At 66.1% G+C, this 15,884-nt stretch overlaps 1 protein-coding gene across 3 annotated transcripts in view; it reads left to right on the forward strand.

Moving 5' to 3' along the window:
- Positions 1–1,147, forward strand: part of Sh3tc1 (SH3 domain and tetratricopeptide repeats 1) — a 33,624-nt gene extending 32,477 nt beyond the window's left edge. The window contains exon 17 of one of the 3 annotated variants that reach the window (XM_047567144.1): positions 543–1,147. In XM_047567144.1, coding sequence (XP_047423100.1) covers positions 543–800 — 258 coding nt within the window. In that variant the 3' untranslated portion in view covers positions 801–1,147. The remainder of the gene's footprint in view (positions 1–542) is intronic. The other 2 variants (XM_047567145.1, XM_047567143.1) reach the window with 2 other exon arrangements.
- The last annotated feature ends 14,737 nt before the right edge of the window (positions 1,148–15,884 follow it).

The raw sequence follows: 15,884 nt of genomic DNA on the forward strand, positions 1-15,884 counted from the left end.
AGGAGACACCAAGGCTGGGATGTGTTGGGTGGCACCGGTGTCCCCTGAGACCCACATTCACATCCCGCCCACCGGGCCCCTGCCCAGGAGGCCTGCCCAGAGAGATGGCCGAGGCTCGGGGAAGGGTGCAGGGGCCGCAGCCCGCTGTCCTTGCTGGTCCCTGAGCGGGCCTCTCCCACTGCCCGCCTCCTGCTCCCAGCCTCAGCCCAGCACTTCACCAACAGCGCAGGTTCTCCTGCCGGCGGGGTGGGGGGCGCAGCTCTAGGCTGACAGGAATCAAGGAGCCCACCGCTCACCTGAATGCCCGCCGCGCGGCGACACCTGGTGGCCGGACGTGGTCCCTGCAGCCTGCCCTGTGGCTGGGTCCCCAGGTGCCCAAGAAGGGGCCTTGATCTCTTCCTGGGCACACAGCCGCCTGCCCTGCGCACCTGGGAGGAAGGAACGGGCCGGTTGCTGCCCAGAGCCAAGGCCCAGGGCCTGGTGGGGTGGCTGGGGTGGCCTGGGGCTCGGGCTCCCGGGTCAGAGCCCACCTCCACCTGCAGGACCCGTTCGACGCAGCTGGCTACTACCAGCTGGCGCTGGCGGCAGCCGTGGACCTGGGCCACAAGAAGGCCCAGCTGAAGATCTGCACGCGCCTGGCCACCATCTACCACCACTTCCTCATGGACCGCGAGATGTCCCTCTTCTTCTACCAGAAGGCGAGGACCTTCGCCTCCGAGCTCAACCTCCGCAGGACCAACCTGGTGCCCCAACGCTTCTGCGGCCGGGCCCCCTGGCTGGCCCCCGGCCACCTGCCCTGACGCCCGGAGGGACTGGCCCTGAGGAAGGGCGAGGCTGGAGGGAAGGGCGCTATGGCAATAAATATCTCCAGCAGCTTGCTGGCGTCTCCCGCATGGCCTGAGCCTCCCACTTCAACCTCAGCCTCCTTGCCTGTCGAATGGTGAGAAGGTGGTGGACGCCTGCGGGATCCTGAGGTGACCCCATCTTCCCTGGGAGCCTCCTCGGCATCTGGTGCTGCCCTGTGACTTTTGTTCTCAAAATGCCAGTGTGTGAGGAGGTTGGGACCATTATCACTCCAGTTAAAGAAACAAAGGCACAGAGAGGTTAAGTGTGTTATCCATTGTCACACAGCAGGTAGAGGCCGAGCCCTAGAGCCCAGGGCAGTAACTACACCACCCTACCAGCCTGCCTCAAGCGGTATGTTGCCATTAGGCCTCGCGGGTGGCTCCTGGACTTCTCACCCCTAGAGCGTCACAGGCTAGGGGAGGGAGGCCCAAGCACTCCCCCGAGCCCAGACAGGACAACCCCAGCCCCATCAGCCCTGCCGGAGGTGGGCAGTGGGCAAAAGCCCCCAGCCCTCCCCTCTTGCCACCAGCCTCAGTCCTGTCGCTAGAGCTCCAAGTGCCGCCTCTATCCTGGCCCCTGGGAAGGGGGCTCAGGTGGTGTCCTCACCAACCTTCGGGTAGGGAGATGGAGGCTCGGGTGGCTCAGAGGCCGCAGGCTCCTGGGCGATGGCCCCCAGCCCCACCGTCCTGCAGATCCTTCTTTCAGACGTGATTTCAAATGAGGTGGTTGGGAGCAGACTGGACCCTGAGGTGCAGCCAGTGGCCCCCTGCGCCAGCCTCCCCACGCCCAAAGCCTCTCCAGGAGAAACCTTGCTGCCTCCCTCAGCCTCCTGTAACAGGGGAGGCAAACCAGGACTGGGGAGGCAGGGAGCTCAGGGCAGAGCCCAGTGCAGAACTAGCCGGGATGCTGAGCCCAGGTCTCGCCCAGCCATGCTCGGCCCGCAGGGGCGCCCAGCCTCGCCACCAGGGGGCAGCAGAGAGCACCCAGAGCCGGCCACACCTGGGGAGCGCTCGGCTGGAACAGGCGCTGAGGTCGCTGCCCCTGGACAGTGTCCACCGTAGGGCCTGCTGCCAACACTCCACGTGGGCTGGGATCCCAGGCCCAGGCACCCTCGGCCACCTGCCTGCGAGCACAGGGCCTCAGGGAGCTGCTTTCTCTGAGCCTCAGGTCGGTCACCAGGGAGATGAGGGCGACAGGCGCGGCGAGGTGGGCCATGAGCTCGGGCGGGCCGGCCCTGCCCACCGCTGCTGCGGCCCACAGCACGCGGAGCTGCAGCCGACCCAGCAGCCACAGAGCACTGGACCAAAACTGGAGGGATGGCCAACTTGCTTAACCACCCAGGCCTTCTGTCTCTTCATCCATAACCAGAGGAAGAAGAGAGGAGGCGTGAAAGGGCCACACGCAGGCCCGGGAGCAGCATCTCCCGGCCTCTGGCTCTCTGAGGCTGGGTGAGGAGCGCTGTTGGCCCCTGGGACTCAGCCGGCTTGGGCCAGGCCCGCTGGACTCCAGCCCTGCTCTGCCCAGGCCACACCCCACAGCCCTCCTCCAGCAGAGCGGGCGTGAGGCCAGCCATGGGCCGGGCGGGGCCTCGGCGGTGACAGACCCTGGGTGCAGAGCGGGGTTCTGGAAGGAGGCACCCTGCCTACCCTGTGCTCGCTGCCCACTGACCACTGTCAACTGCTGCAGGCGGCCAGGAGCGGGCGAGCCACGTGCAGGGTGCCCAGGGCTGGGGCGAAACACTCCTTCCCGGCTCCCCGGAGCTCGTCCTCTGAACAGAGAAGGACAGCGACAGCCCCGGCCCCACACGGCTGGCAGCTTCCTCCCCAGCACAGGTCCAGCTGGCCTCGGGCTTCGGATGTGGACTCTGAGGCTCGGCGGGCACGTGAGCACCTGAGCGCGTCCACCACCATCCTCCCCACCACAGGGAGCCGCCGCGGCCTGTGGCCTCTGGATGGGCAGGTGTTGCAAGAAGGTGGCCGCAGCCCGGTGGGCGTCCGACTCTCTCAAGGGCAGGTGGGGGTCCTGGAGGAGGAGCGAGTTCCCAGTCCTCAGAGCGCGTCTGGTGACCTCACTGGGAGCTGCCCTCAGGCTCCTGCCTGCACCACCTGGGGCCTCGGCTTTGCTTTCCAGGGACTTGGTGGCTGTCCATTGGCAGCTTCTCAGGCGTCCAGGGCCTGGCCAGGGGTGTCAGTCACAGGCTGCCCCTGACTGGGCCAGTCCACCAGCAGCAGGTCGGGCTGCGCGGGTTCAGGCAAGAAGCCAGCTGGATCCCAGCTCTGCCTCTGGCCCCCGCTGGCCCCCGCGGCCTGTTTCCTCGTCTGTCTACGGGCTGTGCCTTGCTGGGCAGCTACCCGGCAGCATCCGAATCAACCAGCCCGCTCTCCCGGGCTCATCAGCCCCCCCAGAGTTGGTGCAAAAAGAGGGAGAAGCCCAGGAGGGGCCTTCGCCGGGAGGGAGGGCTGTGGGCAGCGTGACTGTGTGGCCCGCACAGTGCCCTCCCCAGTGTGACCCCTTGATGAAGACGACAGTCACGCTGGTGGCAAAGGGGCTTTGTAGGTGTACTCAAGGGCTCTGATCCGCTGGCTCTGGGCCACCCCAACACGGGCCTGGACTAGACCGAGTCCGGCTCCTGCGGCGGGGGGACAGTCCTGCAGGCTTTGACTCGCTGCCTGTCCAGCAGGCAGCATGGAAGTCAGCTGAGGTTCCTCCAGAAGCCAAGAAGTCCCCACTGACCACCCACAAGGACGGGGGACCCTGGTCCTTCAACAGCCAGGACTGAGCTCTGCCAACAGCTGCAGCGTGCAAGCGGCCCTGAGCCCTGCCGACACGGTCACTGGTCCACTGAGACACTGGGCCTGGGCCTCTGCCCACAAGCACAAGCCACTGGCCAGGCCAGCACGGGGTTTCAAGCCTCCGCAGCCTGGGCTGGATTTCCTTCCTGAAAAGATGGAGCTCCAGGCCTGGCTGTCACCAGGAAGCAGGGACACTGGGGACAAGCAGGGAGGCTCCAGCTTGGTGATGGCCTCCGAGCACTGTCCGCAGGGCGTGGAGCCCTCCCTGGGGCTGGGCAGGGTGGGCGGGGCAGGGGTCTGAAAGTGACAGCCCAGCAGCCCCACCAGCCCGGAGCCCAGCTGACCCTGCCTCCCCTGCCCTTCCCGCCCCCTGCCTGGGCAGCCCCAGTGCATCCCACCCGCCAGGCAGCTGGAGAAGCCCGTCCAGAGACACACACCCAGGACAGGTCCTCCAGGGCAGAGGCCAGCGGGAGGTCTGCTGAGTGGGTCGTCAGCACAAGGAAGAGCTGCGGACACACCCACTCCCCACAAGGCCTGGAGACTGGCCAGGCGAGTGTCCCCGCCCGTGCTGCAGAGGGCTCTAGAGGGGATCAGGTGACAGAGGAGGGGGCCGTCACCTCCGTGCCTCTGCCCTGGCTCCTCTGGCGACGGCCTCCCTGGCTGCTGGATGGAACCCAGGGTCCGTGGCCCTCTGTGCACGTCGGCGCAGTTGTAGGCCGTGGACAGACCGTGGGACACCCTGAGCTGGAGGCCCCAGACAGCAGAGCACCTGTCCCTGACCCCCGGCCACGGACAGCAGACAGGCAGCGGCGTGGCCTGCCTGGGCCTGGTGGGTCCCGCCACGGCTGACGTGGACACAGGAGCAGCAGACGACGCTGCGTGGCTCCGGGACCCCGCCACGCTGGTCCACAGAGGCCGAGGGCCCCGCCGGTCACAGCACAGCAGGGAAGAGCAGAGGACGCCCAGGGCCGCCTGGAAGCCAGGGGCAGCGTGCACAGGGGACGCCGTCACTGACGTAGAACCCCGGAGCCCCGGATGGCGGCTCACGCCCGAGCGCGTGGAGAAGGCGCCAGGGAGGCGGGACGCTCGACTCCAAAACCAGAGTTGGGACCGTCCAGGGCCGCGCAGCCTGGAAGGGCACCCGCCAGACTGGACGCACTGCGCTCATGAATAGGCGGGCAGGACCGTGCAGGTGGCCGCCTCCCTCACACTCGTGGGCAGCCGATGCCCGTGACCCCCTCGGGCCGCGTCAGGTTTCAGAACCGACCCCAGGTGCCTGCGGAAGGCGCAGTGCACGGTGTCCATGCCCCAGGCCCCAGGAAGGGCACGGGAGGGAGCCCGTGCTGCCGGCCAGCGCCCTCACTGTGACCAGGCCTGCACCAAGCCACGGGTGAGGAGGCCCAGGGCCCGGGGCTGCAGGCGGGGCTGGAGGAGGACAGGCTGGGCACCCGTCCCTTCAAGGACACGCCTGGCACCCCGGAATGGCCACACGGGACGGGAACCCTCACTGCCCAGCTGCGGGTGCAGGACCACCTGGGCAACGGGGCTTTAAGGAGGACCCGAGGCGGGGACGCCCTACCGCCCACGTGCCTGCCCCGCCTGGACACGGGCCCACCAGCTGGCACCACGAGGGACGTGGCAGCAGAAGGACTGGCTGAGACCCCCTCAGGCCCCACCGCATGCCGAGGGCTGGACCCAGACCTGAGCCGGGGAGCGGGTTGTGGGCAGAGGGCACCCAGGGGCAGCGGGGTCCCCGAGGACACCAGGCGGCCGGCAGAGTCCAGGTCCCCCCAGCTGCTGCACGTGGACGTGGCCTCCTCGCCAGCCGCCACTGGGCCACCAGCTGGGCACCAGCAGGCAAGGGCCATCGCACTGGGCGGGGACACCTGTGTGACGTGTGGCAGGCAGCGCGCGCTGGAGCGTAGCGGCTGACGTTCCAGGGGCGGAAGGCCTCCCACTCGCACACCCGCGTGTGGCGCGGAGGCCCCGCGACCCCAGCAGCCCTCGTGGCGCCGGCTGTCACACATGTCCTCCGCCTGGCTCCCTCGCTCAGGCAGGGCCTGCCGAGGGTCCGTCGCCCTCCTGTGCTGGGCGTGGGCCGAGGCTCCTGGAGGTGGGCGCTCTGGGAGGAGGACGCGGGGGGCAGGCAGGGCTGGGCTGGGGCTCCGTGGGGAGGGCGTTGGGCCCGGGGGAGGCCCTCGGGAAGGACGGCCGGAGGACCCTGGTCTGAGAGGGAGGTTCCCCTCCTTCACCATTGCCATTTACCCGCCTGTGCAGGGAGCAGGCGGCTCCGTGGGGGTCCCTATCCCATCCGCTTGTTTCCCTCTAGGTGGGCAGCGTCCCCCAGTCCTGTAAGATGGGCAGGGCGGCCCTTGCACTGTGGGCACAAGTGTCCGGCTCTGTTTGTCAGGCCGTTTTGTGGTAAAGCATTAACTGGGCGGGTGTGGGCAGCCTAGGAGCCCGCGGTTCCTGTAACTGGTTTCTGGGCCCCTCCACCTCTGCACCCCGGGCCTCTGTGTGGTGGGCGCACGTTTGAAGCACTCATCCTCCCCGAGCTCGCAGACTCACTGAGGCCAAGTTCCCATGGCCACGGTCAGGGACTGTGACTTGCAGTTACAAGTGAAGATCACAAGGGCGCGCCCGTCCTGGACCCGCGGCCTTGCGGAGCCCGCCCCACGCTCGGACCTTGTCAGCAGCTTGGCGGAACAGCCCCGCCACTGGGCCAGGGCCCCTGCAGTTGAGGCCCAGAGAGGTCAGTGGGCTGCAGAAGCAGACCCAACCAGAGGCCCCAGGGCCTGGGTGGCCAGCCCTGACTCGGGCAGCTTGCCCTAGTTGGAAGCCACCAGGGTCCAGCCCCTCCTCACCTGCATCCCTGGGGCCTGCTCAGCTCCCTGGCCCTTCAGTGGTTCAGCTCTTGCATGAAGACCCTCGGGGTGGTCGGGAAGAGGACGCTGGTGTGCCATTCGGGGAGGCGTGTGGGAAACCCTCCTCGCCTTCGCCGCAGCCCTAGCTCTGAGTCAGGGGCTCCCTAGTGCCCCAGGCTGGGGTTTGAGCAAACTGTGCCTGAGCCAGGCGTCGGGAGTGCGGTGGGTGGCCCACGCTCACGCCCAGGCTCTGCTTCCTGGCCTCTGGCTCCTGGGGCACCAGCGTCCTTGGCTGGCAGCTGCATGGCTCTGGTCTCTCCCTCCGGCCACACTGGCCTGTGTGTGTGAGCTCTCCCTCTGCCCCCTCTGACAAGGACACTCGTGACACATGCAGGGCCCACCTGGGTCACCCAGGAAGGTCGCCGCTCTCCCAGCCTCACCATAATCTGCAAGAGCTGTTTCCAGGGAGCTGACGATGGCAGCGTCCAGTGACCAAGGCCTGATGCCCAGGAATCATTTTCTGAATGAGGAAACTGAGCTGGCATGGCAGAGCCAGGCTGTGCCCTGGCTTCCTGGCTCCCATTCACCCCAGAGCAGCCCCTGAGGGGCCCCGGAGGGTCCCTGCCTCCCCACGCTGGGAGAAGGAGTCCACGCCCGAGTCTGCTCTGGAGCCCCAGGCAGTGGTGCCCGTGCCCGGGTGTCTGGCAGACGCTGGTATCTGGGGCCTGGGGAAGGAAACCAGCTAGGATCACAGCAGCTTCCAACTCGGCAGGTGCAAAGGGCCAGGGGCAGACCTGGTTGGTGCTGAGACTGAGGAAGGCAGCTGGGGCGAGGGCGGGCCACACGCGGCAAGGACACAGGTCCACACAGCCGGGGCGAGGGCTGGCCACACGCAGCAAGGACACAGGTCCACACAGCCGGGGCGAGGGCTGGCCACACGCGGCAAGGACACAGGTCCACACACAGCCGGGGCGAGGGCTGCGTCCTGGAGTGGACTGTCTGGAAAGGCGTCTCCGGGGCGACTCATACCCGTGGCACGTGAGGCTGCTGCTCCCACGCCTGCGCCCTGCCATGGAGGGCTGGCACCTCCGGGCTCGCTGCAGCCTGGCTCCCCTCCCCGCAGCCCTGGGCACGCTGCAGCCTGGGCGGCTGAGAGTCAGCACAGACTTCCCGCAGTTCTGGGGGCCGAGGTCCGAGGGAGACGGAGGAGCCTGGGGCCTGTTCCCAGGCAGCGCTCTCGCCGTGTGCTGGCCGGGTGCCGCCATCGGCCCCAGACCCCCTCCTACACCTCCACCTCGGGGCAGGAGCTCAACCGGACATCGCGGGCAGCCCATCTGTCCACTGCAGCCACTGTCCACCCCACTGGCCCGTTTTGGTGGGTGGCTTCCTTCTGGCTGTTCGCTGCTGTCAGGCCTCTGCCTTCCCCTCCACCTCACTCCCAGGCTTTGAGGAGGTACCTGGAGGGGCTTCCCTGCACAGAACCGCAAGCTCCTGAGGCCACGGGGACCCAGGACACTCACTCCTGTGGGGAATGCGTGCTGAGCGAAGGAGGGGGTATTCCAGGCAGAGCCGACTCCAGAGCGAGGTTCTCTGGGACAATGAGTGGTGGGGTGTGGGCTGCAGGGAGGGGTTGATCAAGCAGGCTGCCAGATGAGAGGACTTTGTCTACGAGTGGCTGCTGGCCAGGCCCACAAGCGTCAGGCTGATGAGAAGCAGCCTGGCCCCTCCCAGGGCTCCGCTGCATCCCCACAGACACTCACGTGGCCCCACAGCTGGTGGCAGTGAGGTAACAAGACAGATGTCCTCTCAAAACTGATCCGGGTGCCACAGGTGCACTGTGTTAAGCAGGCTGGCGAGAGGACCAGCCCCGCTGCTTCCAGGAGGGTGGGCCTCCTGCTCTGCTGCAGCTCCCCCCAGGCCCGCCTCCCGCCGCTCTGGGGGGCTCTGCAGGATCCCAGCCCTGGGGACCCGCCCAGGCTCCAGCAGCCCCGCCCCGTCTGCAGCCAGGGCCCCGCCCCGCCCAGCGCGTCAGTTCCTCTGAGCGTCCTTCGTCCTTCCTCCCCACTGACCAGGCCCCGCGCTGCCTCCTCTCTCTGAGTGCCTGGGGCGGGTCCCATCGCCCCCCAGGATTACTTCTGCTGCTGACTCTGAAAAGATTGTGTTTACAAGAAGGTGCAGAGGCACTGCGAGGTCCCGTCCCCCCGGTCTCCCCCAGTGACCCCGCCGCACGGACCTGCAGCCCCCCAGCCGGCCCCTGGTGCTGCGCCATGCCCATCTGAAGTCCCAGGTCACTGTGTCACAGTGGGCTCCTCTGACCGCCACCGCCCGAGGACGGCTCTGCATTGTCCCGCGGAGCTGCCACCCCGCCACCCGCCCCGCCCCGGGCCCCACGGCCTGCGCCCACCTCTGTGGCCGCTGGGTTCAAGGTGATGCGGATGGACGCGTGTGGCGTGTGACGTGCGGGCACCACCTGGGCACACGTGGGTCGGAGGGTGGTGCCCTCTCTGGGCTGGGCAGTGGCCCCAGCCTGCGTGACAGGGAGTGGCCGCACCAGGGCTTGCTTAGCGTCCATCGGGCACCCTCGGCTGCCGCCGGCCAGCGCAGCGGCTGTGCGGTCTCCTCGCCTCCGTGGGGCTCTGGGCCTCCATTTCCCTGCGGGGGATCCGGTGCCCCAGCCGCCCGGGTGTATGGGTGGCTTTTAAGGAACCGCCAGGCCTTGTCTGCGGCGGCCGGGCCACTGCACGTCTCCTGAGGGCTGTGACGGCGGAGCAGACCCAGGAGAGCCACCCAGAAGGACGCGGGGCTGTGGCTCTTGCCTGTCCCTGCGTCCCCCAGCTCTCGGGTCCCCAGCGCGTGTTCTGCTGCCCAGTCGTGGACGCGGGGGAGACTGAGGCAGCGCTGCGGTCACACTGGTGGAGAGCAGGGCCTGGGCGAGGCCAGGACTCAGGCGCCGCGCAGGAGCCCCAACGCCCACATGGCCCCTCAGGTCCAGGGAGCGCCCGCGTCACAGGAGGCTGGTCAGCAGGCCCCGGGAGCCCCGCCCCTCCTGCTCCCGGGCTCCCTCAGGTCAGCACAGAGCTGCCCCAGGCAAGGCGCGAGCGGGACCCTCTTTCTCAGGCCACCGCAGCCCGATACGCAGGGACTACCAGAGCCCCTGAGGGCCCTGCTGCCCTCTGTACCGTCCACAGGAGAAGGTGCCCGTTTGACCATCAAGAGCAAGCCGTAACCACGCCACCCACACATGAGTCGGGAAAAGCACGGCTCTTCTTTTCTGTGAGACACGGAAAGGGAGCGGTGGTTGACAAGTGACAAGGAGCGGTGGTTGACAAGTGACAAGTGACAAGGAGCGGTGGTTGACAAGTGACAAGTGACAAGGAGCGGTGGTTGACAAGTGACAAGTGACAAGGAGCGGTGGTTGACAAGTGACAAGTGACAAGTGTCAAGGAGCGGTGGTTGACAAGGGACAAGTGACAAGGAGCGATGGTTGACAAGGGACAAGTGACAAGGAGTGGTGGTTGACAAGTGACAAGTGACAAGTGTCAAGGAGCGGTGGTTGACAAGGGACAAGTGACAAGGAGCGATGGTTGACAAGGGACAAGTGACAAGGAGCGGTGGTTGACAAGGGACAAGTGACAAGGAGCGGTGGTTGACAAGTGACAAGTGACAAGGAGCGGTGGTTGACAAGGGACAAGTGACAAGGAGCGGTGGTTGACAAGGGACAAGTGACAAGGAGCGGTGGTTGACAAGGGACAAGTGACAAGGAGCGGTGGTTGACAAGGGACAAGTGACTGAGAGTGGCGCCTGCCCCCAGGGCAGTCACTCTGCCCTGTGAGCTGACACCCCAGCAGCCCTGTGCCGCTGAGTAGGGTGACACCATCCATGGGTACCGGTGTCTCTGAGGGGACAGGACAGGGATGGGGACACAGGAACAGCAGACGGAGGCCGTGGCCGCTACGTCGGGGACCGTCTGGCAGTGCTGTGCAGAGTACCCTGGGCTCATGCTGGCTTGTCCTGCCTCGCCGTCCAGCCCGAGCAGGCCGCCCTGGGGACAGGGAAGCAAGCGCTCCTCCCAGGCCATGGCCTTCCTCCAGGAAGAATCCCAGGACGCCAGAGTGCAGGGACGTCCACCCCAACTGGACACGGCCTCCTGGACTCAGCCTGGGGCGGGATGGTGACAGACGAGCAGACATGGTCACGGCCTCCCCAGGGCCTCACACCACAGGGCAGGCACACGCCACACACCACACACACGACACACGTGCACACACTGTGCATGACACACACAACACACACGTCCACACGCAGCACACACACGTCCACACGCAGCACACACACGTCCACACGCAGCACACACACGTCCACACACGTCCACGCAGGTCCACACGCAGCACACACACGTCCACACGCAGCACACACACGTCCACACGCAGCACACACACGTCCACACACAGCACACACACATCCACACACGTCCACACACAGCACACACATGTCCACACACGTCCACATGCAGCACACACACGTCCACACTCAGCACACACATGTCCACACGCAGCACACACACGTCCACACACGTCCACACACAGCACACACACGTCCACACGCAGCACACACACGTCCACACACGTCCACACGCAGCACACACATGTCCACACGCAGCACACACACGTCCACACACGTCCACACACAGCACACACATGTCCACACACGTCCACACGCAGCACACATAGTGCAGGCACGACGCCCACATGACACACGGCTTCGCTGCCACCACAGGAAGAGGCCGTCACAGCAGCCAGGACGGGTTCAACCTAAGGGCCACAGCTGACCGTGCAGGCCACACTGCAGCCCCCTCAGCCTCAGAGAGGGGAAACTGGTCATTTGCCACATGACGGATGAGTCTGGAGGACCCTCCACAGAGTGGACGGAGCGAGGGGCAGGAGGACCCGGCCGTGACCTCCGGGTGGAAGGCAAGGAGCTGCTCTCGCAGACGCGGGGAGCAGGAGGGCGGCGAGGGCGGGGCTCCTAGCCCCGGAGCAGTGGCTCAGATGCGGGGAGGTCTCAGATCTGTGTGGCAGGTGGCCGTGGTCAACATCCCCGCAGTGCACAGTGGCCGAGAGCAAGCTTCCAACGTCTCGCCATAAGTCAGCAGGTGGGTCATGGGCTTCCCCCGGCCCCGGCACCTCGCACACAGGGACCAAGGCACCACCCTGCCCATGGATGTGTATCAAAATAATATTGCTGCTGGGCGCAGGGGCCACGCCTGTAATCCCAGCCGCTCAGGAGGCTGAGGCAGGAGGATCTGGAGTCCAAAGCCAGCCTCAGCAATGAGGAGGCGCTAAGCAACTCAGTGAGACCCTGTTTCTAAATAAAATACAAAATCGGGCTGGGGATGTGGCTCCGCGGCCAAGTGCCCCTGAGTTCAATCCCCGGTATCCCCCGAAAATTGCCAATGGACAATAATATACGAGGCAACTCCTGTGAGAACAGAAGAGGGATTCCGGGCCCTGGCTGAGCGTCGGGCAGGAGCAGGGGCCGTGGGCGAGGAACCCCGAGGAGCTTCTGCCTGACCCACAGAGTCAGGAAGGACAGTAGCCTGAGACTGGTGGCCACTGACCCCGCTCCGTGGTCCCAGTGTGACCCTGGCCAGGAAGGATGGGGAGAAGGCAGCGGCTCAGCATTGGTTAGCCAGTGACCTCGGCAGGGACGGGGACTCAGTCCTGCTGGAAGAGTGGACGTGAGGTCCGAGCTACCCAAGGAGGGGAGAAGAGGCGGCGGGGTGGGGCCTGGCACCTGTGGGAGCTGGAAGTGTGACAGGGACGGGCAGCGGGCGGCGCTGGGACCACGCAGTGGGGAAATGCGTCCACATGCAGACGGACGGAGAGGCCCCTGCCCCACACCCCACGGACGTGAGGCACGCAGCCCGTGCAGCCACGGATCCCCTGGAGGGAGACAGGGGACTGAATCTCTGTGACGTGGGTTGGGCGGGGTCTTCTCAAGAGAGGACCTTGGAAGAGCCCAGTGAGGACTCCATAGGTACGCCGGCCTGCCCCGGGCGAGGCTCTGTGCTGGAGAGGACCACGAGGAAGGGCTGGAGCCCACAGGACACAGGGACACAGGCGCCACCCACCTGTTTGGTGAGGGGCTTTGGCCCAGAATATATAAAGAGCCCTCACAACTCAACAATGAGAAGACGAACAACCAAAAAGACGGACGGACCAATGGCCGAGGAGCTCATGCAGGGGCTCCGGCCCTTAGCCGTGAGGGAAAGGCACACCAAGACCCCAGCTGGACACCACACCCTGGACGGGGACCTCGGCAACAGCAAGCTGGTCAGGATGGAAAGCCGGGGCCCCTCGTGCGGCTGGTGAGCCTGAAAGGGCGCTGCCTCTGCGGAAGACACCCTGGCGGCTCCTGGAGAGGTGTGTGGCCACCTCAGCACAGGAGCCAGCAAGTCCCTGGGAAGTGGAAACGCACGTCCCCAGGAGCGGCCCTGCAGCGGCGTCACAGCCCACGTCCACCAGACGAGGGACAGGGACCAAACCAGGCAATGGAATAGTATTCAGCCATGAAAAGCTCCCTCCACAGGGAGGGGCTGACCAGATGTCCCCAGCACATGCACCTGGCCAGGGGGGCAGGAGGGTGACCTTCAGTTCTGGACGTCTGGTGTGGCCAGGCTCTGGTCCCAGGGCATAGATAAGTGGTCGGCTGCCCAGGGAGACATAACCACATGGGCTCTGGAGGTGGACACACCTGTCATGGTTGGGGCTGGACGGTCCCTAAAGCCACCTGGGCTGCAGGCGTGGTCCCCAGTGCAGTCCAGAGGCAGGGCTTTGGGGAGGACGGACACGACCGGAGGGCTCCATCTGCCCCGCATGGACGTGTCCTGAGGGAACTGTTGGGGGGCCGCTGCAGGGTGTGGGGCCTGCTGGAGGCCCAGGGCCCCCGGGCGCCCTGAGTGGGGGTGTGCTGTCCCCAGGACCCACGCCCCCCTCTGCTCCCCGCCCACACGCCCCACGGAGACATGGCCCCACAGGCCTTCCTTCTCTCCTCCCTCCCTCCCTCCCTCCCTCCCTCCCTCCCTTCCTTCTCTCCTCCCTCCCTCCCTCCCTCCCTCCCTCCCTCCCTTCCTTCCTTCTCTCCTCCCTCCCTCCCTCCCTCCCTCCCTTCCTTCCTTCCTTCTCTCCTCCTCCCTCCCTCCCTCCCTCCCTTCCTTCTCTCCTCACTCCCTCCCTCCCTCCCTTCCTTCTCTCCTCCCTCCCTCCCTCCCTCCCTCCCTTCCTTCCTTCTCTCCTCCCTCCCTCCCTCCCTCCCTCCCTCCCTTCCTTCCTTCCCTCCTTCCTCCCTCCCTCCCTCCCTCCCTTCCTTCTCTCCTTCCTCCCTCCCTCCCTCCCTCCCTTCCTTCTCTCCTCCCTCCCTCCCTCCCTTCCTTCCTTCCTTCTCTCCTCCCTCCCTTCCTTCCTTCCTTCTCTCCTCCCTCCCTCCCTCACTTCCTTCCTTCTTTCCTCCCTCCCTCCCTCCCTCCCTCCCTCCCTCCCTTCTCTCCTGCCTCCCTCCCTCCCTTCCTTCCTTCCTTCTCTCCTCCCTCCCTCCCTCCCTTCCTTCCTTCTCTCCTCCCTCCCTCCCTCCCTCCCTCCCTCCCTTCCTTCTCTCCTCCCTCCCTCCCTCCCTCCCTTCCTTCCTTCCTTCTCTCCTCCCTCCCTCCCTCCCTTCCTCCCTTCCTTCTCTCCTCCCTCCCTCCCTCCCTCCCTCCATTCCTCCCTCCCTCCCTTCCTCCCTCCCTTCCTCCCTTCCTTCTCTCCTCCCTCCCTCCCTCCCCTCCCTCCATTCCTCCCTCCCTCCCTCCCTCCCTTCCTTCTCTCCTCCCTCCCTCCCTCCCTTCCTCCCTTCCTTCTCTCCTCCCTCCCTCCCTCCCTCCCTCCATTCCTCCCTCCCTCCCTCCCTCCATTCCTCCCTCCCTCCCTCCCTCCCTTCCTTCCTTCCTTCTCTCCTTCCTTCCTCCCTCCCTCCCTCCCTCCCTTCCTTCCTTCTCTCCTTCCTCCCTCCCTCCCTTCCTTCTCTTCTCCCTCCCTCCCTTCCTTCCTTCCTTCTCTCCTTCCTTCCTCCCTCCCTCCCTCCCTTCCTTCCTTCTCTCCTTCCTCCCTCCCTCCCTTCCTTCTCTTCTCCCTCCCTCCCTTCCTTCCTTCCTTCTCTTCTCCCTCCCTCCCTTCCTCCCTTCCTTCTCTCCTCCCTCCCTCCCTCCCTCCATTCCTCCCTCCCTCCCTCCCTCCCTCCCTTCCTTCTCTCCTCCCTCCCTCCCTCCCTCCATTCCTCCCTCCCTCCCTCCCTCCCTCCCTTCCTTCTCTCCTCCCTCCCTCCCTCCCTCCCTCCATTCCTCCCTCCCTCCCTCCCTCCATTCCTCCCTCCCTCCCTTCCTTCTCTCCTCCCTCCCTTCCTTCTCTCCTCCCTCCCTCCCTCCCTCCCTCCCTTCCTTCTCTCCTCCCTCCCTCCCTCCCTCCCTTCCTTCCTTCCTTCTCTCCTCCCTCCCTCCCTCCCTTCCTTCCTTCTCTCCTCCCTCCCTCCCTCCCTCCCTCCCTTCCTTCTCTCCTCCCTCCCTCCCCTCCCTTCCTTCCTTCCTTCTCTCCTTCCTTCCTTCCTCCCTCCCTCCCTCCCTTCCTTCCTTCCTTCTCTCCTCCCTCCCTCCCTCCCTTCCTTCCTTCTCTCCTTCCTTCCTCCCTCCCTCCCTCCCTTCCTTCCTTCTCTCCTCCCTCCCTCCCTCCCTCCCTCCCTCCCTCCATTCCTCCCTCCCTCCCTCCCTCCCTCCCTCCCTTCCTTCTCTCCTCCCTCCCTCCCTCCCTTCCTCCCTTCCTTCTCTCCTCCCTCCCTCCCTCCCTCCCTCCATTCCTCCCTCCCTCCCTCCCTCCATTCCTCCCTCCCTCCCTCCCTCCCTCCCTCCCTCCCTTCCTTCTCTCCTCCCTCCCTCCCTCCCTCCCTCCCTTCCTTCTCTCCTCCCTCCCTCCCTCCCTCCCTCCCTTCCTTCCTTCCTTCCTTCCTTCTCTCCTCCCTCCCTCCCTCCCTTCCTTCCTTCTCTCCTCCCTCCTCCCTCCCTCCCTCCCTCCCTTCCTTCCTTCCTTCCTTCTCTCCTCCCTCCCTCCCTTCCTTCCTTCCTTCCCTCCCTCCCTCCCTCCCGCCTCCCTCCCTTCTCTCCTCCCTCCCTCCCTCCCTCCCTCCCTTCCTTCTCTCCTCCCTCCCTCCCTCCCTCCCTTCCTTCCTTCTTCCCCTCCTTCCTTCCTCCCTCCCTCCCTCCCTTCCTTCCTTCTCTCCTTCCTTCCCTCCCTCCCTTCCTTCTCTTCTCCCTCCTCCCTTCCTTCCTTCCTTCTCTCCTTCCTTCTCTCCTCCTCCC

Source organism: Sciurus carolinensis, chromosome 10 (assembly GCF_902686445.1).
Source record: "Sciurus carolinensis chromosome 10, mSciCar1.2, whole genome shotgun sequence".
NCBI lineage: Eukaryota > Metazoa > Chordata > Mammalia > Rodentia > Sciuridae > Sciurus > Sciurus carolinensis.